Genomic DNA, 16911 nt, shown 5'->3' on the forward strand with positions numbered 1-16911 from the left:
TAATTTCATGTTATATTCCACATTTTGGTCTTGCTGTAGTTACTGCTGTGCTCCGCCATGTTGAGCCGCTTTGTTTTTGCCACTCAGTCTGACTTCGAGGGGCGTGGCTCAGGGGGGAAGTGACGTATGTGCATTCAAGCCAAAGCCGCCACTCATCTTCCTCCTTCCACAGGAGGAGTGGGTGGAGGGAAGGACATTTTTTTTGAACATCTACCTCAACACTAGACTGAGTTTAATTGAAAGAAAACACGACGAAGAGGAGGGACATGTCTTTTTGTGCTGTATGTTCTCACAATAGAAGCGCTAAAAAGCCCAACCTTCACTTGGACCCTGGTTCGAAACCGGACACGCTTCTGCTTCAAACCATTAAAGGACGGACTGGACTCATGAAAACATCCGGTGTGGCATAAAATACGGACCTTGTACAATTTGGACCTATTTGGAATTTGCGCATGCGCGAGTGCAGCCTTACCGGATGTCAGGTTCAGCGAGGCTTATGAAATAAGTACCTTGCGAGTAGAATTGTGCGCTTTTGGGTTGGGTTAGGGGTTAGGGGTCTCTGAACCTGACATCCGGTAAGGCTGCGCTCGCGCATGCGCAAATTCCAAATAGGTCCAAATTTTACAAGGTCCGTATTTTATCCCACACCGGAATTCTGCTGTCTGCAGCGGACATTTCATATCAGGTACGATTTGGCCCTCTGATTATTGAGCAGAAATCAACCCTTTCTTCTGTGGCATCTACTTTAATTGTCGAATGAGTAGTGCACAAGAAAAACACTAGCGGCTGGCTTGACCGCAGTCTATTCCACCAGCACCTGCTGCTAATGTTTACTGCTAATGCTAAAGGCATCTGGCAGCGGGACACATTTCATCCCAATAAGAAAGAACAGGAAGTGAACTCCAGTGTTAAATATGACGTAAGCTCTTGTTTTGTTTCTGGGATGGTGTAAAGGCCTTATGTAATTATAGCCATTTCATTACTTCCTCTGTTTAGTTTATATTAGCTTGGTAATAATGTGCATAGAACTCAAGACAAGGCAGTTTGATTTGTAGAACACATTTCATACACAATTGCAATTCAAAGTGCTCTACAGAGAAAGGAAGAATTAAACACAATACAGAACAGAGTTAAAAATGAATGGGATAAAAGGATAAAAAATTTGTAACAGAGTGTGGGGAAAATTAATTCATGTACAGGGTGGGGAAGCAAAATTTACAATGAACATTTAGTTGTTTTTTCTCAGCAGGCACTACGTCAATTGTTTTGAAACCAAACATATATTGATGTCATAATCATACCTAACACTATTATCCATACCTTTTCAGAAACTTTTGCCCATATGAGTAATCAGGAAAGCAAACGTCAAAGAGTGTGATTTGCTGAATGCACTCGTCACACCAAAGGAGATTTCAAAAATAGTTGGAGTGTCCATAAAGACTGTTTATAATGTAAAGAAGAGAATGACTATGAGCAAAACTATTACGAGAAAGTCTGGAAGATACTATTAAAGAAGAATGGGAGAAGTTGTCACCCGAATATTTGAGGAACACTTGCGCAAGTTTCAGGAAGCGTGTGAAGGCAGTTATTGAGAAAGAAGGAGGACACATAGAATAAAAACATTTTCTATGATGTCAATTTTCTTGTGGCAAATAAATTCTCATGACTTTCAATAAACTAATTGGTCATACACTGTCTTTCAATCCCTGCCTCCAAATATTGTAAATTTTGCTTCCCCACCCTGTATATGTTATTATTCTTCATTCAGATTGTATATTCTTATTCCTTCTTGATAGAAAACCACACACACAACTATAACCACACAGCCATCATATGCAGATGTTGTGCTGGAAGACCTGTATGTTTTGCTCCAAAGAGAAAAGGGATCTTATCAGCCTTACTCAACCCCTCATTACCTCCGCCAAGGAGGTTATGTTTTTGCTGCCGTTGGTTTGTCTGTCTGTCTGTCTGTGTGCAAGATAACTCAAAAAGTTATGGACGGATTTGGATGAAAATTTCAGGAAATGTTGATACTGACACAAGGAACAAATGATTCAATTTTGGTGTTGATGGGGGGGCACAGCACTGATCTGCCTTGGTGGAGGTCTGCGCTCTCCGAGTGCTTTTCTAGTTTATGTATTTATGTATTCATTATTGCATACTTTGATGAGGGTGAGGTGATTTATTGTGAGTGCCGACTAAGTAGATCATACTGCACCTTCTTGTGATGGCTATGAAATTCATATTTTCAGGAATGTATTGTCATAGTTTTGCCCATTTTTAGCTTACCGGCCGACAGGCTGTAAGCTATTGTCGTCATGCGGCATCTGGCGTCGTCATCATCTTCTGTCGTCCGTTACAAAAATTTCAACCGTCTTCTTCTCTGAAACTACAATTCCAATTGACTTCAAACTTGGTATACAGCTTCTTTATGGTGATGTCAACAAAAGTTAGTGAAATTATTTGGATCCAGATCTGATTCTGGATTTGGTGCGACTTTGAAAAATTTCCCCATTATAAGAGATAGGAAGTGGATCGATGCAATAACTCAGTAAATATAAATGATATCAAGTGTAAGTTTCTACAGTACAGCCCTGATGGGGAGATGACCAAAACGTAATGGCCTCATGCTGATCAGGATCTTCTTCTGGATCCGGGAACTTACGGAAAATTTAACATGGGCTCTTATGGGGAAAAAATTTCAGTCGTCTTCTTCTCCGAAACTGCAGTTCTGTTTGACTTCAGACTTGGTATATAGCTTCTGTATGATGATGTCAACAGAAGGTATTGACATTATTTCGATCCAGATCTGATTCTGGATTTGGTGCGACTTTGAAAAATTTTCCCATTATGAGAGATTGGAAGTGGATTGATACAATAAATCAGTATCAATGATATCAAGTTGGAATTTACATTTTTTACAGATCTGATTGGGATATGACCAAAACATGGGCTATTTCTGTAACATGATAAGTACACAGAACTGGGTGATAATAAATGGCATCTGGATACATTTCCCAAAGCTTTTAATTTGGCCGGTAAGCTACCGGGCCATTGGTCCTATCTTTATGGTTTACTGTTTGGGTAACCATACTGATATTTCTCATTCCAGGAATGTTATACTCATCGACATTTTGTTGTGTTGTCTCTTTACAGTGTACACAGCATGGCTTTGAGCCTACCAGACAGATCAGGCTCGGTATGCCTTTCTTTTTAAAATCATTTTATTGAGATTTTTATATTTTTTTTCTGGGGTGTTCAGAATTTAGGGAAGTTGAGATGTCAGATAGAACATACTCAAAATGACATTATTTTCTTTTTCTCCTTTCAGAACACACAACAGTTTGCAGTTGTGATGTTACAACTGCAACTGCAACTGCAGTTGTTACGTTACTCATAACAAACACGGTGGATGTCATGCCAACCAACTGGATTCAGACCATTAACAAGGTATTTCCTAATCCTAATTTATCTATGCATCATATAATGTAAACTTGTGCTGCAGCCAATAGCAGCTAGCGTGGCTTGTGGCTCATAAACTGTGTAACACTCTTCCACTGGTCTTAAGATTAGCCGTCTCTGATGACACTTTAAAAACAGCTAAAGACTTGTCTGTTCAGACTGGCCTTTCTACTAGCCTCTCATGTTTGTATTTCTGTGTTTTTATTTGTTTATTTTACTATTTGATATTCTTTTAGTAACTTATTTTTCCTGTGAAGTACTTTGTGACTTTGCTCTGTCAAAGGTGCTATATGAATAAATTTGGCTTCTTTACATGCCTAACATGTAGTTTTTAAATTTTTCCAGGCTGTGTATTGCTACCAGCCAAAACCAGATAACAGTGTGACCGACAAGATCAAGAGGAGAGAAATCCCGGACCAAGAACAGTGGACCAAGAATAAAATCAGGATTTTGAAATTCACAGGTTAGGTATTGTATTATACTGTTTGATTTTCAAAAACTAAGCCAAGCCTAAGCCTTTTCAAAAGCCCCCATGCTTTCACTGAAATCATAGCAGTGTTGAGGAGAGCAAACTTGATGATCTTAGTGGGAAAAATCTCAAACACAGACTACATGAAATTGGCAAGTGTCCTTCTCGTTTTCTTTGACAACAAAAATGTGAAATTACTAGGGGTGGGAGGGAAACAAATGAAGTTAAATCCCCCCCTCTAGTCAGTCTTTCTTCCTGTTTAGCAGTGTACATTTTTTCCTAAACAGAGAGTGGGGGTGTGGTTAATAGTCTCACATATTTATTACTAAGGCAACCAGACTGCCGTTCTCGCAAGATTAACACAATCAGCCACCCCCGGTGTTGAAAACTGAAGTCAATGCAGAAGTACAAAAAAACTGCAGTTCATTGTGTGTCCACTTGAGGTTGACTCAAAGAGATCCAGGAGTCACATACACACCCCATTCAAAAATGTCTGTTTTTACAGCCTGATACAAAACGCAATTTTGGTCTGATTAGTTATTGTCTTCATCAGCACACACTGTACAGGGGATGAATTTTTTTTATAACTCATCCATTTTGATTTTATGAATGATTGAAGTTATGCATAGTTCGGCGCGTGGCTGACTTGATTGATGGACAGGCACATTTGTCAAGAGGCTTAAAACATGCCTCAGTTCCAGCTCTTAGCCTGTCTACAGTCTATGGATAGATATCACTAGCATGAATTGGCGATAGCATCAGTATTAGCATAAGTATTTGCAGTGATAGTGATAGCTGTCACTCAAACATAAGGTCTTCTTGTGTGTCGAGGAGCTGCAGAGTTTATTCATGGTCAAACTGTAACCTGTAAACTTTTGCTAGACGTTCCCTCTGGTCTGACTGCTTAGAGCAGCCACAGCAGTTGTAGTGTCTTTAGTAGCTCCATAGTGTCAACAAGAAAAGCACTCGAAGAGCGCAGACCTCCGCCAAGCCTGCCCCAGGGCAGCTGTGGCTGTAACCGTAGTTTACAACCACCAAAGTGTGAATGTGAGAGCGAATGAATAATGGATCAATAATGTAAAGCACTTCAGGTGCCTTGAAAAGGGCTATAGAAATCTAATCCATTATTATCTGGGGCAGGCCTATTGTGTTTTACAAGAACCAGAACCAAACAAAGTGAAGCAACATACACTAACTACGATAATCACTTGTGGAACAAACTTCCTGAAAACCTGAGATCAGCAGTTCATTTAAAATCAAGCCTGAAAACCAAATTGTTTACTGCAGTTTTCGCATAAATAATTCATCCTTGTTCTCTTAATGCCCTTAATGCTTTCACCTAATACCATGCTGTTTCAGTTTTAAAGTTTGATTGATTTTAAGGAAATAATGTCTTCTCTCTTTAAATTATTGTCCTATTTTTTGTCTTAATTGCATGGTTTTAATGTAATTTTCCTTGATTTAATGCATTTCCATGCCTTTGTGGAACACTTTGACTTGTCTTTTATATGAATGATATGATACAAACTTGCCGTGCCTAATGATTACACAAGGCTGGTCTTGGAAAATCTAAACTATAACACTTCAGCTTCACTCAATACAGTGCAACAAAAAAAAATTCAACAACATGATACAGACACAGGACACTCAACAAAACAAGATTCCAAACAACGACAACTTCATCTGTTTGGACCATTTATTGCTCTCTCTCATAAAGAGTCTGACATGTTTGACATTTGTTTACATGGACACTGCAGAAGATTCTGTAGTATAATCCAGCTGCTTGTCACTGAACATGGACTTACTGTGGAGAAACATTCAGGACGGTCCGGATGCTGTGGTGCAAACATAAAAAACAGAAATAAAAAGAATCACATCTTATTATCCGCACTGACTGAAAAATCTAAAGTTCTGTATGAAGTAAAAGACTGAGAAAGTATGGAATTATATTTATGCCAGTTTCTTGAGCGAGCAACGATAGCTTCTGAGCGCACAATTAGAGATTTTGAGCACATAAAAATATATTTTGCGAGCACATCAATTATATTTCAAAAATAAATTATGCTTGAGCAAACAAAAATCGATATTGTGCTCCATAAATGTTGGTTTTACTCATAATGTTCTCTCACAAATTCTTTCCATGGCGCACAAACAGACCGCTGCACTCGCTCACTTTCCCCTTCCCTCTCTCTCTCGACCTCCCTCTCCCTACGCGCTCAGGTTGTCGTGTCCGCACCCTCAACTTGACACACGTTACAATTGTGCCACAAAACTAACCAATCGGAGAGCTTGTGGAAGTACACTCTGATTGGCTGTTCGCTCTCCAATTAGCTCGCTAGTTACATTTACCCGAAAAAAAAGCGCTCGACGAGACAGACACGGACCGGAAGACGAGGAATTGATTCTACACAAACTTCGGTCAGTATTTATTATTATTATGATTACTGTCTCATGTCATACCACTACTTTGTTTAGTTTTTGTACTATAGTGCCGTAACGTTAGGACTGCGTTGTCAGGGTTTACATTATATCTGTTTATTTGTATAAGTTCGTATAGAATCAATTCCTCCTCTTCCGGTCCGTGTCTGTCTCGTTGAGCGCTTTTTTTTTGGGTAAATGTAACTAGCGAGCTAATTGGAGAGCGAACAGCCAATCAGAGTGTACTTCCACAAGCTCTCCGATTGGTTGGTTTTGTGGCACAATTGTAACGTGTGTGTCAAGTTGAGCGTGCGGACACGACAACCTGAGCGCGCAGGGAGAGGGAGGTTGAACGAGAGAGGGAAGGGGAAAGTGAGCAAGCGCAGCGGTCTCTTTGTGCGCCATGGAAAGAATTTGTGAGAGAACATTATGAGTAAAACTAACATGCAAATGCATTTATGGAGCACAATATCGATTTTTGTTTGCTCAAGCATAATTTCTTTTTGAAATATAATTGATGTGCTTGCAAAATATATTTTTATGTGCTCAAAATCTCTAATTGTGCGCTCAGAAGCTATTGTTGCTCGCTCAAGAAACTGGCACAAATATAATTCTATAAGAAAGTACCATTTCCCGTGTTTCATCATTTCAATGGCATCATTGATCTGGTCCAAGGTCAGGTTGTGGGTGATGAACTCATCCACCATCACCTTCTTGTTCATGTAGGCTTTAACCATCTCCGGTACGCTGTCCTTACTCTTAAAACCTGAGCAAAAAACATAATGTGCCAAGACACATTTTGCATGAGCATAGATATTAGTATCCTGTAACATTCAAGTGCCTTTAAATGTTTTACCGCCAAAGAGGGCACCCTTCCATGTGCGTCCAGCAATTAGTTGAATGGGTTGGCCAGAAAACTCATGTATGTTGTTCCAGCCAACGATCACACTGACTCCCCAGCCTTGTACAGTGGACTCCAATGCACTGCGCTAAATGAGGACAGACAATACACACTCAGATACCTTAACCATCACACTTAAATACTTCACAACAGTGGAAAATGATGTGACAGTAAGGTAGATAAATAAGTTCAAGTGTACCTGTACTGGTCAAACTTACGACATTAATTGTGCTTTGCGTTTTACTTATAAGCAAGAGAGGGGTAAATTCAGTAAAAAATCACCATAAATGCACCAGACTGGACCTTTTTATTACATGAATTACAGGCGGGGGCACAACCTATGGGGAGCAGCCGTTACCAGCAGGAAGTTGTTGCTTTGGGGTGATCAAGTGCGAGTAAACAAGCAACAGTCAGTGGGCAAGACTGAGTGGATTTCTAGGATTTGTGCATTTGTTTGTGCAGCTATAAGCGTTGCACTCTGCCATTGTCCTAGGGACGTGACCCAGCACTGGCTGATAATGTGTCATCTTAGCCTGGTCTCTGTTGCACAGGGTCAGGGACCAGTCCATCGCAGCCCAGGTTATCAGACAAATCAAAGAGTCTGTGTCACCACAGCTGCTGGAATGCCCCGTGAAGGAGGAAACATGACAGTGTGAGCAGTGACTTAGTATTCATGCATACTTGACAGTGGACTATAACGTAAGTTACCCAGTGGAACTGCTAGTATTATACGTGATCTTCTGAAATAGCAAGCAATGAAAATTCACTGAAGGTACCCTGTAATATACCTTCAATCATCCTTTTTGTGTAAATTTGCATGTGCCTCACCATGACTTCCACATTGCCGACACATTCCAGAGAGTAGTCCACTCCCCCATTGGTCATCTCAGACAACACTTGGCTGATGGGTTTGTCGTGATCCTTGGGGTTCACAAATTCATTTGCTCCGAACACCTTTGCTTTCTCAAACTTGTCCGGATTGGTGTCGACAGCAATAATCCTCTTGGCTCCTGCGTTCTTACAGCCCATGACGGCGGCCAAACCAACAGCTCCCAGGCCGAACACAGCACATGTGGAGCCCTCTTTCACCTACAGCGACACACACTCAGTATAGATTTGTTCTTCTTAATGCTCCAACCTTCCACTGTACCTTCCATTCTGGGTAAGAATAAAGTAGTATTATGTACATTGGCCTATTATTCTATTGTCTCACTCAGGGTCACTCACCTCTGCAGTATTAACTGCTGCTCCATATCCTGTGCAGATCCCACAGCTGAGGAGACACACTTTATCCAGAGGAGCTGCAGGGTCGATCTTAGTCAGATTAATCTGCCTGACCACAGTGTACTCAGAGAAGGTACTGGTTCCTGAAAACTGGTACACCTTCTTCCCTTTGCAGGTAAATCTGGAGTCCAGTGGTGACATCGCATCAATACGAATCTCACTCCTAAGGAAAAGAAAGTGAAAGTGCTACTTATATAGGATCAGTGCTGAAGATGTAGGGTAATACAAGCAAAAGTAGAGTATATTTGGAATATGCTTTGATTAGTGATTGTAGAAGTCAATAATATAATAACAATCTATAACACAATAATGGCCGATAACGTAATAAATTTGCCATTTTTAAAATGTAGTAAGCCAATAATGTAATATCTGTCCAATCATGTAATAAAAGTCCGGAACCGATAATGTCATAACTTTTGGCCAGTAACATAATAACTTATTACATTAGCCGCTGGTTATTACATTATTGGCCTGGTAAAAAAAAAAAAAAAATCTTTGCTAATGTAATAACTGAGCCAATAACGTAATAATATATCAATATCACTATATTTAAGTTTCATTTATTAGATATAACTGTGATCAAATCTCTCTCTCTCTCTCTCTCTCTCTCTCTCTCTCTCTCTCTCTCTCTCTCTCTCTCTCTCTCTCTCTCTCTCTCTCTCCATGTATTTGTCCATTTAACCTGATGGTTAAATGATCTCTAGTCCTGTCTGCTGCTCCTTAGCCTTTCAAACTATCTCTGACTGAAGTGGATGCACACATTTGCAAACACAGACAATGGTATAATATGAAATATGTATGACATATATGACATGTAACTCACTCTTGAAGATGGTAAAAAAAAATTTCACTGTTAAGGATTTTTTGATTTCCCATAATTGACCACTAGATGGCAATGGTGTGACACTGACTTTCTTCAGTTGTCTAAACTTCCTTGCTTCCTTTCTAGCACACGTGTTCAAGGTAATCATACATATTTCATATCATACCATTGTCTGTGTGTAAAGGTGTGCATCCACTTCGTTCAGAGATAGTTTGAAAGGCTAAGGAGCAGCAGACAGGACTAGAGATCATTTAACCATCAAGTTAAATGGACAAATACATGGCGAGAGAGAGGGAGAGAGAGAGAGTTGTGTCTAATAAACAAAACTTAAATACAGTGATATTAGTATATTATTACGTTATTGGCTCAGTTAATACATTTGCAAAGATTTTTTTTTTTTTTCTACCAGGCCAATAATACTGATAACATAATAAATTATTACGTTATATGTCAAAAGTTATTATGTTATCGGTTCAGGACTTTTATTACATTATTGGCCAGATATTATGTTATTGGCTTATTACATTTTAAAAATGGCAAATTTATTATATTATCGGCCGTTATTATGTTATCAGCTGTTATTACATTATTGGCTTCTACAATGTTGCTATAATTACCCTGATTGTTGTATTATCTTAGTATGAATCATGAATATTTTCAGAACAAATGGGTTATGTTGTACCACTGTGTTTCGACAGTACCTCAAAATTCATCTTCTTTTATTCTGTTTGATTACTGTCACTCACAATGAGTGTGAAATTGAATTATTACTGGTGCAACATAGAAACAACAAGCCATTTGTGCTTTAGAGGTAAAAAAGCAGAGAATTGTGATTCGTGGTGTATAAAGCTGGTTGCAACTTCACCGCTAGATATCACTAACAATATCTGGTGGTGAAGTTAATTTTATGCCTAATTGCAGCCCAACAAAGGTGAATGTGTTTTGGACTGACCATGCTTTCTCACAGACGTTGGTCTTGGGATGTTTACAGAAACGACATTCTTTACACTGGGAAAGGAACAGAGGAATCACCTTGTCTCCTGAAAGACAAACATTAATGCTGCAAAATGACAATGAACTCAGTTTTAAGTCAGTTGTAGCTCTGTTATTATAGAGATTTAACGAAACACAAAATATCTGACAGCTGAATCAGTGTGTGGTGATGTGTTTACCTGTTGAGACCCTGGCCTCAGCCTGTAAGTTATTTTTTCTCTTGTTTAACTGTGTTCAGGATGTTTCCAGATGTCATCATTTGTGTGTGGGCAGAACGATATAAAAACTAAGTTACTCTGGATACATGTGTCTCTACTATTCCTGTACTACTACCATAGTTCATGTCAGGGCATTTGTAACACGTTACAAAATTAATGCATCACAGTAATGGATTACTTTTTGGTGTAACGCAGTAGTGTAAGTCATTACTAATAAATGTTTTAGTAATATTTCACATAATACGTGCTCAATAGTGCTTGCGTTACAACACATTTATTGGCCATAAATTAATTACTCAAATGAAAAAACAAAAACAGCAAGACCGCAAGACCTTAATGAATCAAAAATGCAGCAGGAAAGTTCTATTTCCTGTTGGTGTTCAGCCAATGGGTGAAGACGGCAGAAGACAGTACACTGGTGACATGGACGTATGCTCATTACTAACCCTAACCCTCCTTTACAAAGCTAGTTAGCATTAGCATGATCCCTGTGATCAGCAATGACAAGGTGAGCTAACCTTTCTATGACTAGTTAGAAATCTTGAATTCTTTCATCATAGACTGTAGTGTTACTTACTGAGCTATCCGTCCACATGTACTTTGGGGTGCAAATTTATGCGTCCCAAGGCTCTGCTATCTCTTGTATGGGGGGGGGTTCTACTGTGTATGCGCCATTTAGACAAGAGTCTGTATGTAACTCAAAAGTAACACAGGAGTCACGTAACACATTATAATTCTGAGACGGTAATATTGTAAAGTAAGGAGTTACTTTTAAATAACAGTAACAATTCATCTGTAATGTATTACAGTCTGGAAGTAAATTGCACAACACTCGTCATTGATACAGAGTAAGCTAACAGTTACACAATCTGACCTGGCTGAAACTCGGTGACTCCAGGTCCAACACTTTCTACGATGCCTGCTGCCTCGTGGCCAAGGACGACTGGGAAGCCGTCTTTATGCATATTCTCAAAAAGGTGGTACAGGTCTGAATGGCACACTGAGGTCGCCACAATCTGGACAGAAAACAATTCAACATGACAGGATCATACAGGCTGCAAAAAGTAAGATTAATTGTTTGTTCACTTTAAACCAGAAGTCATTCATCTTTGGTGGTTCTATTGTGTGCATCTTTACGCTTCCTCACCTTGATCCGAACTTCACCATCCTGGGGAGGGGCTACCTCAATCTCCTCGATCACCACAGGCTTGTTGGGCTCCCATGCCACTGCAGCCTTGCATTTGATTACCTAACGGGCAATGACACCACACCAAGTTCACAGACATTCTCTTTGCAACCATTTATAAGTACAGAATTAAACCACAAGCTTTAGCCAGAAGAATATTACATTGTCCAGAACCAAGATACATTGTTTTTTACCCCTCAGCTAACTTCGGGCCAAGGAGGTATTATAATTGTTTTGTTGTTGATCTGTCTGTCCATTCAACAATGTAATCACATTATCTAAAGAATGCATTGACATATCTGCACCAACTTTATACCGTGGATCAAGCCCGGATTAACCATATGGGCAACTGGGCAATTGCCCAGGGGCCCGCGACCTCTGAAGGGCCCTGCGTAGCTCGGGCATAACGAAAATATCTGGTTATCTTTTGCTTATAAATGAAACTGTCCGCTGCCTGGGGCCATTGCACTGCACAGAAACCCTGCTCCTGCTGTCTGTGACCGTGAGCTGAGACCCTCTCCTCATTGGTCAGTCCAAAAAGCGAATCAGCGGTGACGCAAATCAACGTGCGTGCACTGAGCGGGATGTAAGACGTCAAGAACTACGCGACATACGCGAATCAAAACATTGCAAACATGGAGAAGCAGCTAAGTGGGAAGTTTAGTATTGGTCAGATAAGTATTTCTTTGAGAGAAATTGACGGTTTTCCAGATGTTTATAGTAGTGGCGATTTCTCATAGACTGCAAGGGAAGCCCGGCTTCCCCTAAAATTATGAAAATTAAATGGTTAAATATGTACGGTTGTGTTGACATTTTATTGACTACAAATGTGTTCGAACACGTTCATCTCAAAGATGAGTTCGTTCAAATCAGCTTTATCACAAATCAACGGACTCGATGTTGTTCACTTCTCATACATTCCCGTTGCGCTGTTTTCTCCTCCATCTCTGCTCAGTGCATTTGTCCGTAGACTGTGGGCGTCTCTGGGCTTCAATGGGACTGAATGGAACAGTTTTTTTCATTGCGTCAAAACTGGACAGTAATTGGATAAATGCCACGATGTTGTCCCGCCCCCGGACACCGGGTGTCTCTGCGGGTGAATGGAGCTGTGGGCGGAGCTCGAACGGGCTATGCCAGAATCCCACGTGCTGATTGGAGGATCGGTCGAAAGGCTGAATCCCGTTTGACTGACAGCTGTTTTCAGATCTACTCCTTCACTGACACAGTTCAGTTTAGTAACATCGCGCATTCTGCTGTGAAATCAAGAGAGAAAGTACTACGAAATTACTCGTTCATTTTTTTGCACTGTAAATAAAACACACTCATTGTACTTCCTTGTTTCAATTTAACATAATTTTCACGTTTTCTTGTTTCAGTTCCATAATTTAATCATTTTTTGTTCGAGTTTAATATCGTTTTGTAGATAGTTAAATCAATCAAACTGTCGCCTAGGTCGGAGTGAAAGGAGCATCTGTAGTTTAAAAAGGCTGAAGTCTGACACCCACAACACAATGAGCCAAGGCAATCTAAGCAGCCTAGGTCTACTGGATATTGAGAGAACACTGGTCCAGTCCCTGAAAAAGACGCCTACTTGGTACGATAAGGTTACTGAGCATTTTCTTAATTCTTTTTTTTTTTTTTTTTTTTTTTTTTTTTTAATGTAAGCCGACAGTGAGCTTCCCCTGTCTGAAAGACGAGCAGCCGGCACTGGTTTATAGTATTTAGTATATGTAGTATTTAGTATTAAAATGTTTAACCCTTGCCTTGACATGCCTTGAATTGTGATGTGTTTTCTGTTTAAAACTTAAACTGGGACCAAAATGTTTATTTTAGCAGATTATACTGCATTATATTTATTTTTTCCTTGTGGTGGCTCCATGAAAATGTTGAGATATGTTTATTGTTGAGAAAAAGCAGATTTCAAGATGTTTACATTGCACTTACTTTAACTCTCTTGTTGAATTCTGAGGTGACAAGGGGATTTCTGTTTAAAATTCATATCTGATTCTATCAGATTATGTTTGTGTTTTGTCTGTGGGCTTTTTCTGACGATTCAATACATTTGTGTTGGCAAAAAGTGTTCTTAAATAAATACTGGATACTTTGGAAATGGTTTATTTATTTTTTGTGAAAATGGAGGACACTTCCCTCTCTTTCTAATGTAATGGATCAATTTTAGATTATACTGATGATGATGATGTGTTTTGTTTTCATATCATCATATGCAAGTGAGTGGCCTTGACAAGAGGCTATAGTGGTGCACTTATAGTTCTACGAGCATTTACACATTTGTACATCAAAATGCAATTGATAATAGTTAGATATTGAAGTATGGGGTATGTTTACATATATTCCTGGAATTTATTCTGTATTTTGCCAGATTATAGGGATCCTGGGGTTGTGATGATGGGGCCCTTGAATATTGTTGCCCAGGGTACAATGAAGTGTTAATCTGGCCCTGCCGTGGATGCATCTTGGCATGGAACAGAAACCTATTGAAAATAGGTCACCTTGACCTACTTTTCCAAGGTCAAATGGCGACATGTCCTTTCAACGACGTAATCACATCTGAAGAATGCATTGAGATATCCGCACCAAATTTAAACAAAGACCATCTAATGTAAATTATAGGCAGTAACTTTCAACAGAATCTTACACTATTTTTGGCCGAGGGGTATTAAAAGGGTGCAGCACGTTATGTTCTTTAAAAGTACTTAATCATAGCAATGTGAGTTAAATATTTGTTGCATTTTTTTTGTCTTTTAAGCAGAATAATACATTGCAGTTATTTAAATGTCATTAGTACCAGTTGTTCCTTTAAATGGAGTTTGTTTAGAATAATGAAACATGCATTCAATGTTTGCTTAGTGCATTGGATAGCTTGTTTGTTTTTCCTCCAGTGGAAATATGATACTGTTTTTATTGACTTCTTTTTTGTTTGTCATTCACCCCAGTATCAGTGCAAGTTAAGAGAAGAGGATTTTTCCAGTGAAAACAGAGGAATGAAAAGATCTACGCTTAAATGAGGTTAAACATTAATCCAAATTCCACTGCAGTGAAAGTTAAAATTAAGTATTTCCAGAGTTCTGTGTGTATCTGCAGTCCCGCTGTTGAAGCCTGAATTGCAACCAAAATAAAAGAAATCACAATAGGTTTTCATAGTTTATCTGTGTTCATTTTTGAAGCTTCCCAAAACTGATTCTTTATCCAATATACACATTTTCAGAGTGCACATGTACTCAGTACAGCTTACAAGCATGCAAATATTTTACAAAAAAATACCACATACATACCCAGAGGTTGTGCTAAACATTTTTATTGTCCGTCATTTTGACAGACAGGGTCGTAAAAATTCCGTCATAACATATTATTATACGTCATTTCAAATTTTTATTTTTTAATGATAAAGAGATATATTTAATAGTATTTAATGTTCAAAACATCTCAATGATGCAGCAGCTGTAGTTGCTGCTGGCTGATAAACCAACGTGATATCATGACTCGCATAATTCTATACTCCACTTTTAATTGGTGTGTTATCATGCACTGAGGGTTAGAGGTCAGGTTCTGTGAACCACAGATCTGCGCACAAACTGACATGCCATCTAATAACACATGAAAGGTAGAAAATGTGTACATATAACACACCAAATGCCACTGGTGTTTTCCTTGCTTGTCCGTCATCCTTAACCGCGTCAGTCCCTCTTTTTTCACCGTGTTTATCAATGCCATCACATTTACTGGGCTTTAAAAGAACTAAGGAGACTCGGCTGTGTTCACAGGTTCTGTACAGGTAGGACACTGGTATGGACTGTGTGATGACTTGTTCAGACAGACCAGCGGTTCTGCAGCAGGTTCTGTTCACAGTGTTGTGTGAAAACTTTCTTTGGTAGTGTTATGAGACTGGTGTGTGTGTGTGTGTGTGTGTGTTCCTGTAAGTGCGAGAGTGGTGTGTGGCGTGTGCGTATGGTGTGAGTGGTCGAGCAAGGTGAGGGAGCGTCTGTTTTGAGTGTGAGTGTGTAAGAGGACAGAAGGAAAAAGTGTACAAACATCCATGTACTGTGCATAAATAAAAGCTGCTGTCTTCTACTGGGAGGGGAGTTAACCCCGTCATTGGCCCTGGAGGAAATCTGCCCTGTGCTTGCTCACTACGGTCGGACGAGCCGAGCAGGAAAGGTTAACAGCAGATTACCTTCAGTGTTTGAATCTGTCAAAATGACGGACGGTCTTCAGAATTTTCCGTCATTTTTTTTTTTTTTTTAAATTCGTCAATGACGGAATATTTTCTGTTAACGCGACCTCTGTACATACCCACACATAGTGAAATGTACTCACCTTACCAGCTGTGGCCATTTTTAATGCGATGTTCAGGATGAAAAAGTACAAGAGGTGTCAACAGAGAACAAGCTGCAGGACAGAACAGTGGGAGAAGAAGCAGAAGAAACCGGAAATCCAACATTTAAGTACTGTAGTGTGACACTGGCAAACGTTCATATGGGCAGGGACTCTGGGATGTGTGTTACACAATAAACAGAATGTTGTTGTATCCCAGTGCCAGTGGTAGAACATGTTCTAAAGCCCTTCACAGCCAAATGATCAGTTCTTCATGTTCACAGACACAGATGACAAGTCTGTGGTGTTTAGAGTACGATCAAACAAGAAGCAACGTATTTTAAGATAGACTCCAAATGCTAACATGAATACTGTATTCTTGCATAAAATCATACCTGAAATTACATATGGTTTTGGCTAACGTTACTTCTTAGTAAAGCTCTTAATGTTAGCATCTGTCATTTAGTTCTATATTTGATAACTGAAACGTTTTTGTCTTCAGTTGTGTGATTCTGAACCTTGCGCTGTACATAATTTGTAAACTAGCTTAAACTGAGGCTAACCTAGTTTTCCAAATAAGGGGGTACTCTAGCACAAAGCTGTTGTAGCTGTGTTGTATCAAGTATTTGTTATTAACTATACTTAAATATCCAAAGTAGCAGTAGATGCAATACTAAGGGTTCAACTCCAGTAAATCAGTAGTGAACTGTGAGCACTACTGCTGGGCCTTTACCTTGGCAATCACCACCAAGAAAATACATCTGCATTGACATAAAACCTCAAAAACAATAGTATATTGAATTGAAAGCACTCACCAGCTGTAAT

At 39.4% G+C, this 16911-nt stretch overlaps 1 protein-coding gene across 1 annotated transcript; it reads right to left on the bottom strand.

Moving 5' to 3' along the window:
• Positions 1 to 5609: 5609 nt before the first annotated feature.
• On the bottom strand, positions 5610 to 16204 carry LOC115413991 (alcohol dehydrogenase 1-like). The gene is made up of 9 exons (XM_030127151.1): positions 16090 to 16204; positions 11716 to 11817; positions 11443 to 11584; positions 10310 to 10397; positions 8478 to 8697; positions 8079 to 8339; positions 7206 to 7338; positions 6977 to 7115; positions 5610 to 5766 (listed from the first exon to the last, which is right to left on the bottom strand). Exons 1-9 carry the CDS (start codon positions 16105 to 16107, stop codon positions 5733 to 5735), a joined length of 1137 nt encoding a protein of 378 aa, XP_029983011.1. The 5' UTR covers positions 16108 to 16204; the 3' UTR covers positions 5610 to 5732.
• Positions 16205 to 16911: the final 707 nt, after the last annotated feature.

The sequence above is a fragment of the Sphaeramia orbicularis genome, chromosome 22, assembly GCF_902148855.1.
Source record: "Sphaeramia orbicularis chromosome 22, fSphaOr1.1, whole genome shotgun sequence".
Lineage (NCBI taxonomy): Eukaryota > Metazoa > Chordata > Actinopteri > Kurtiformes > Apogonidae > Sphaeramia > Sphaeramia orbicularis.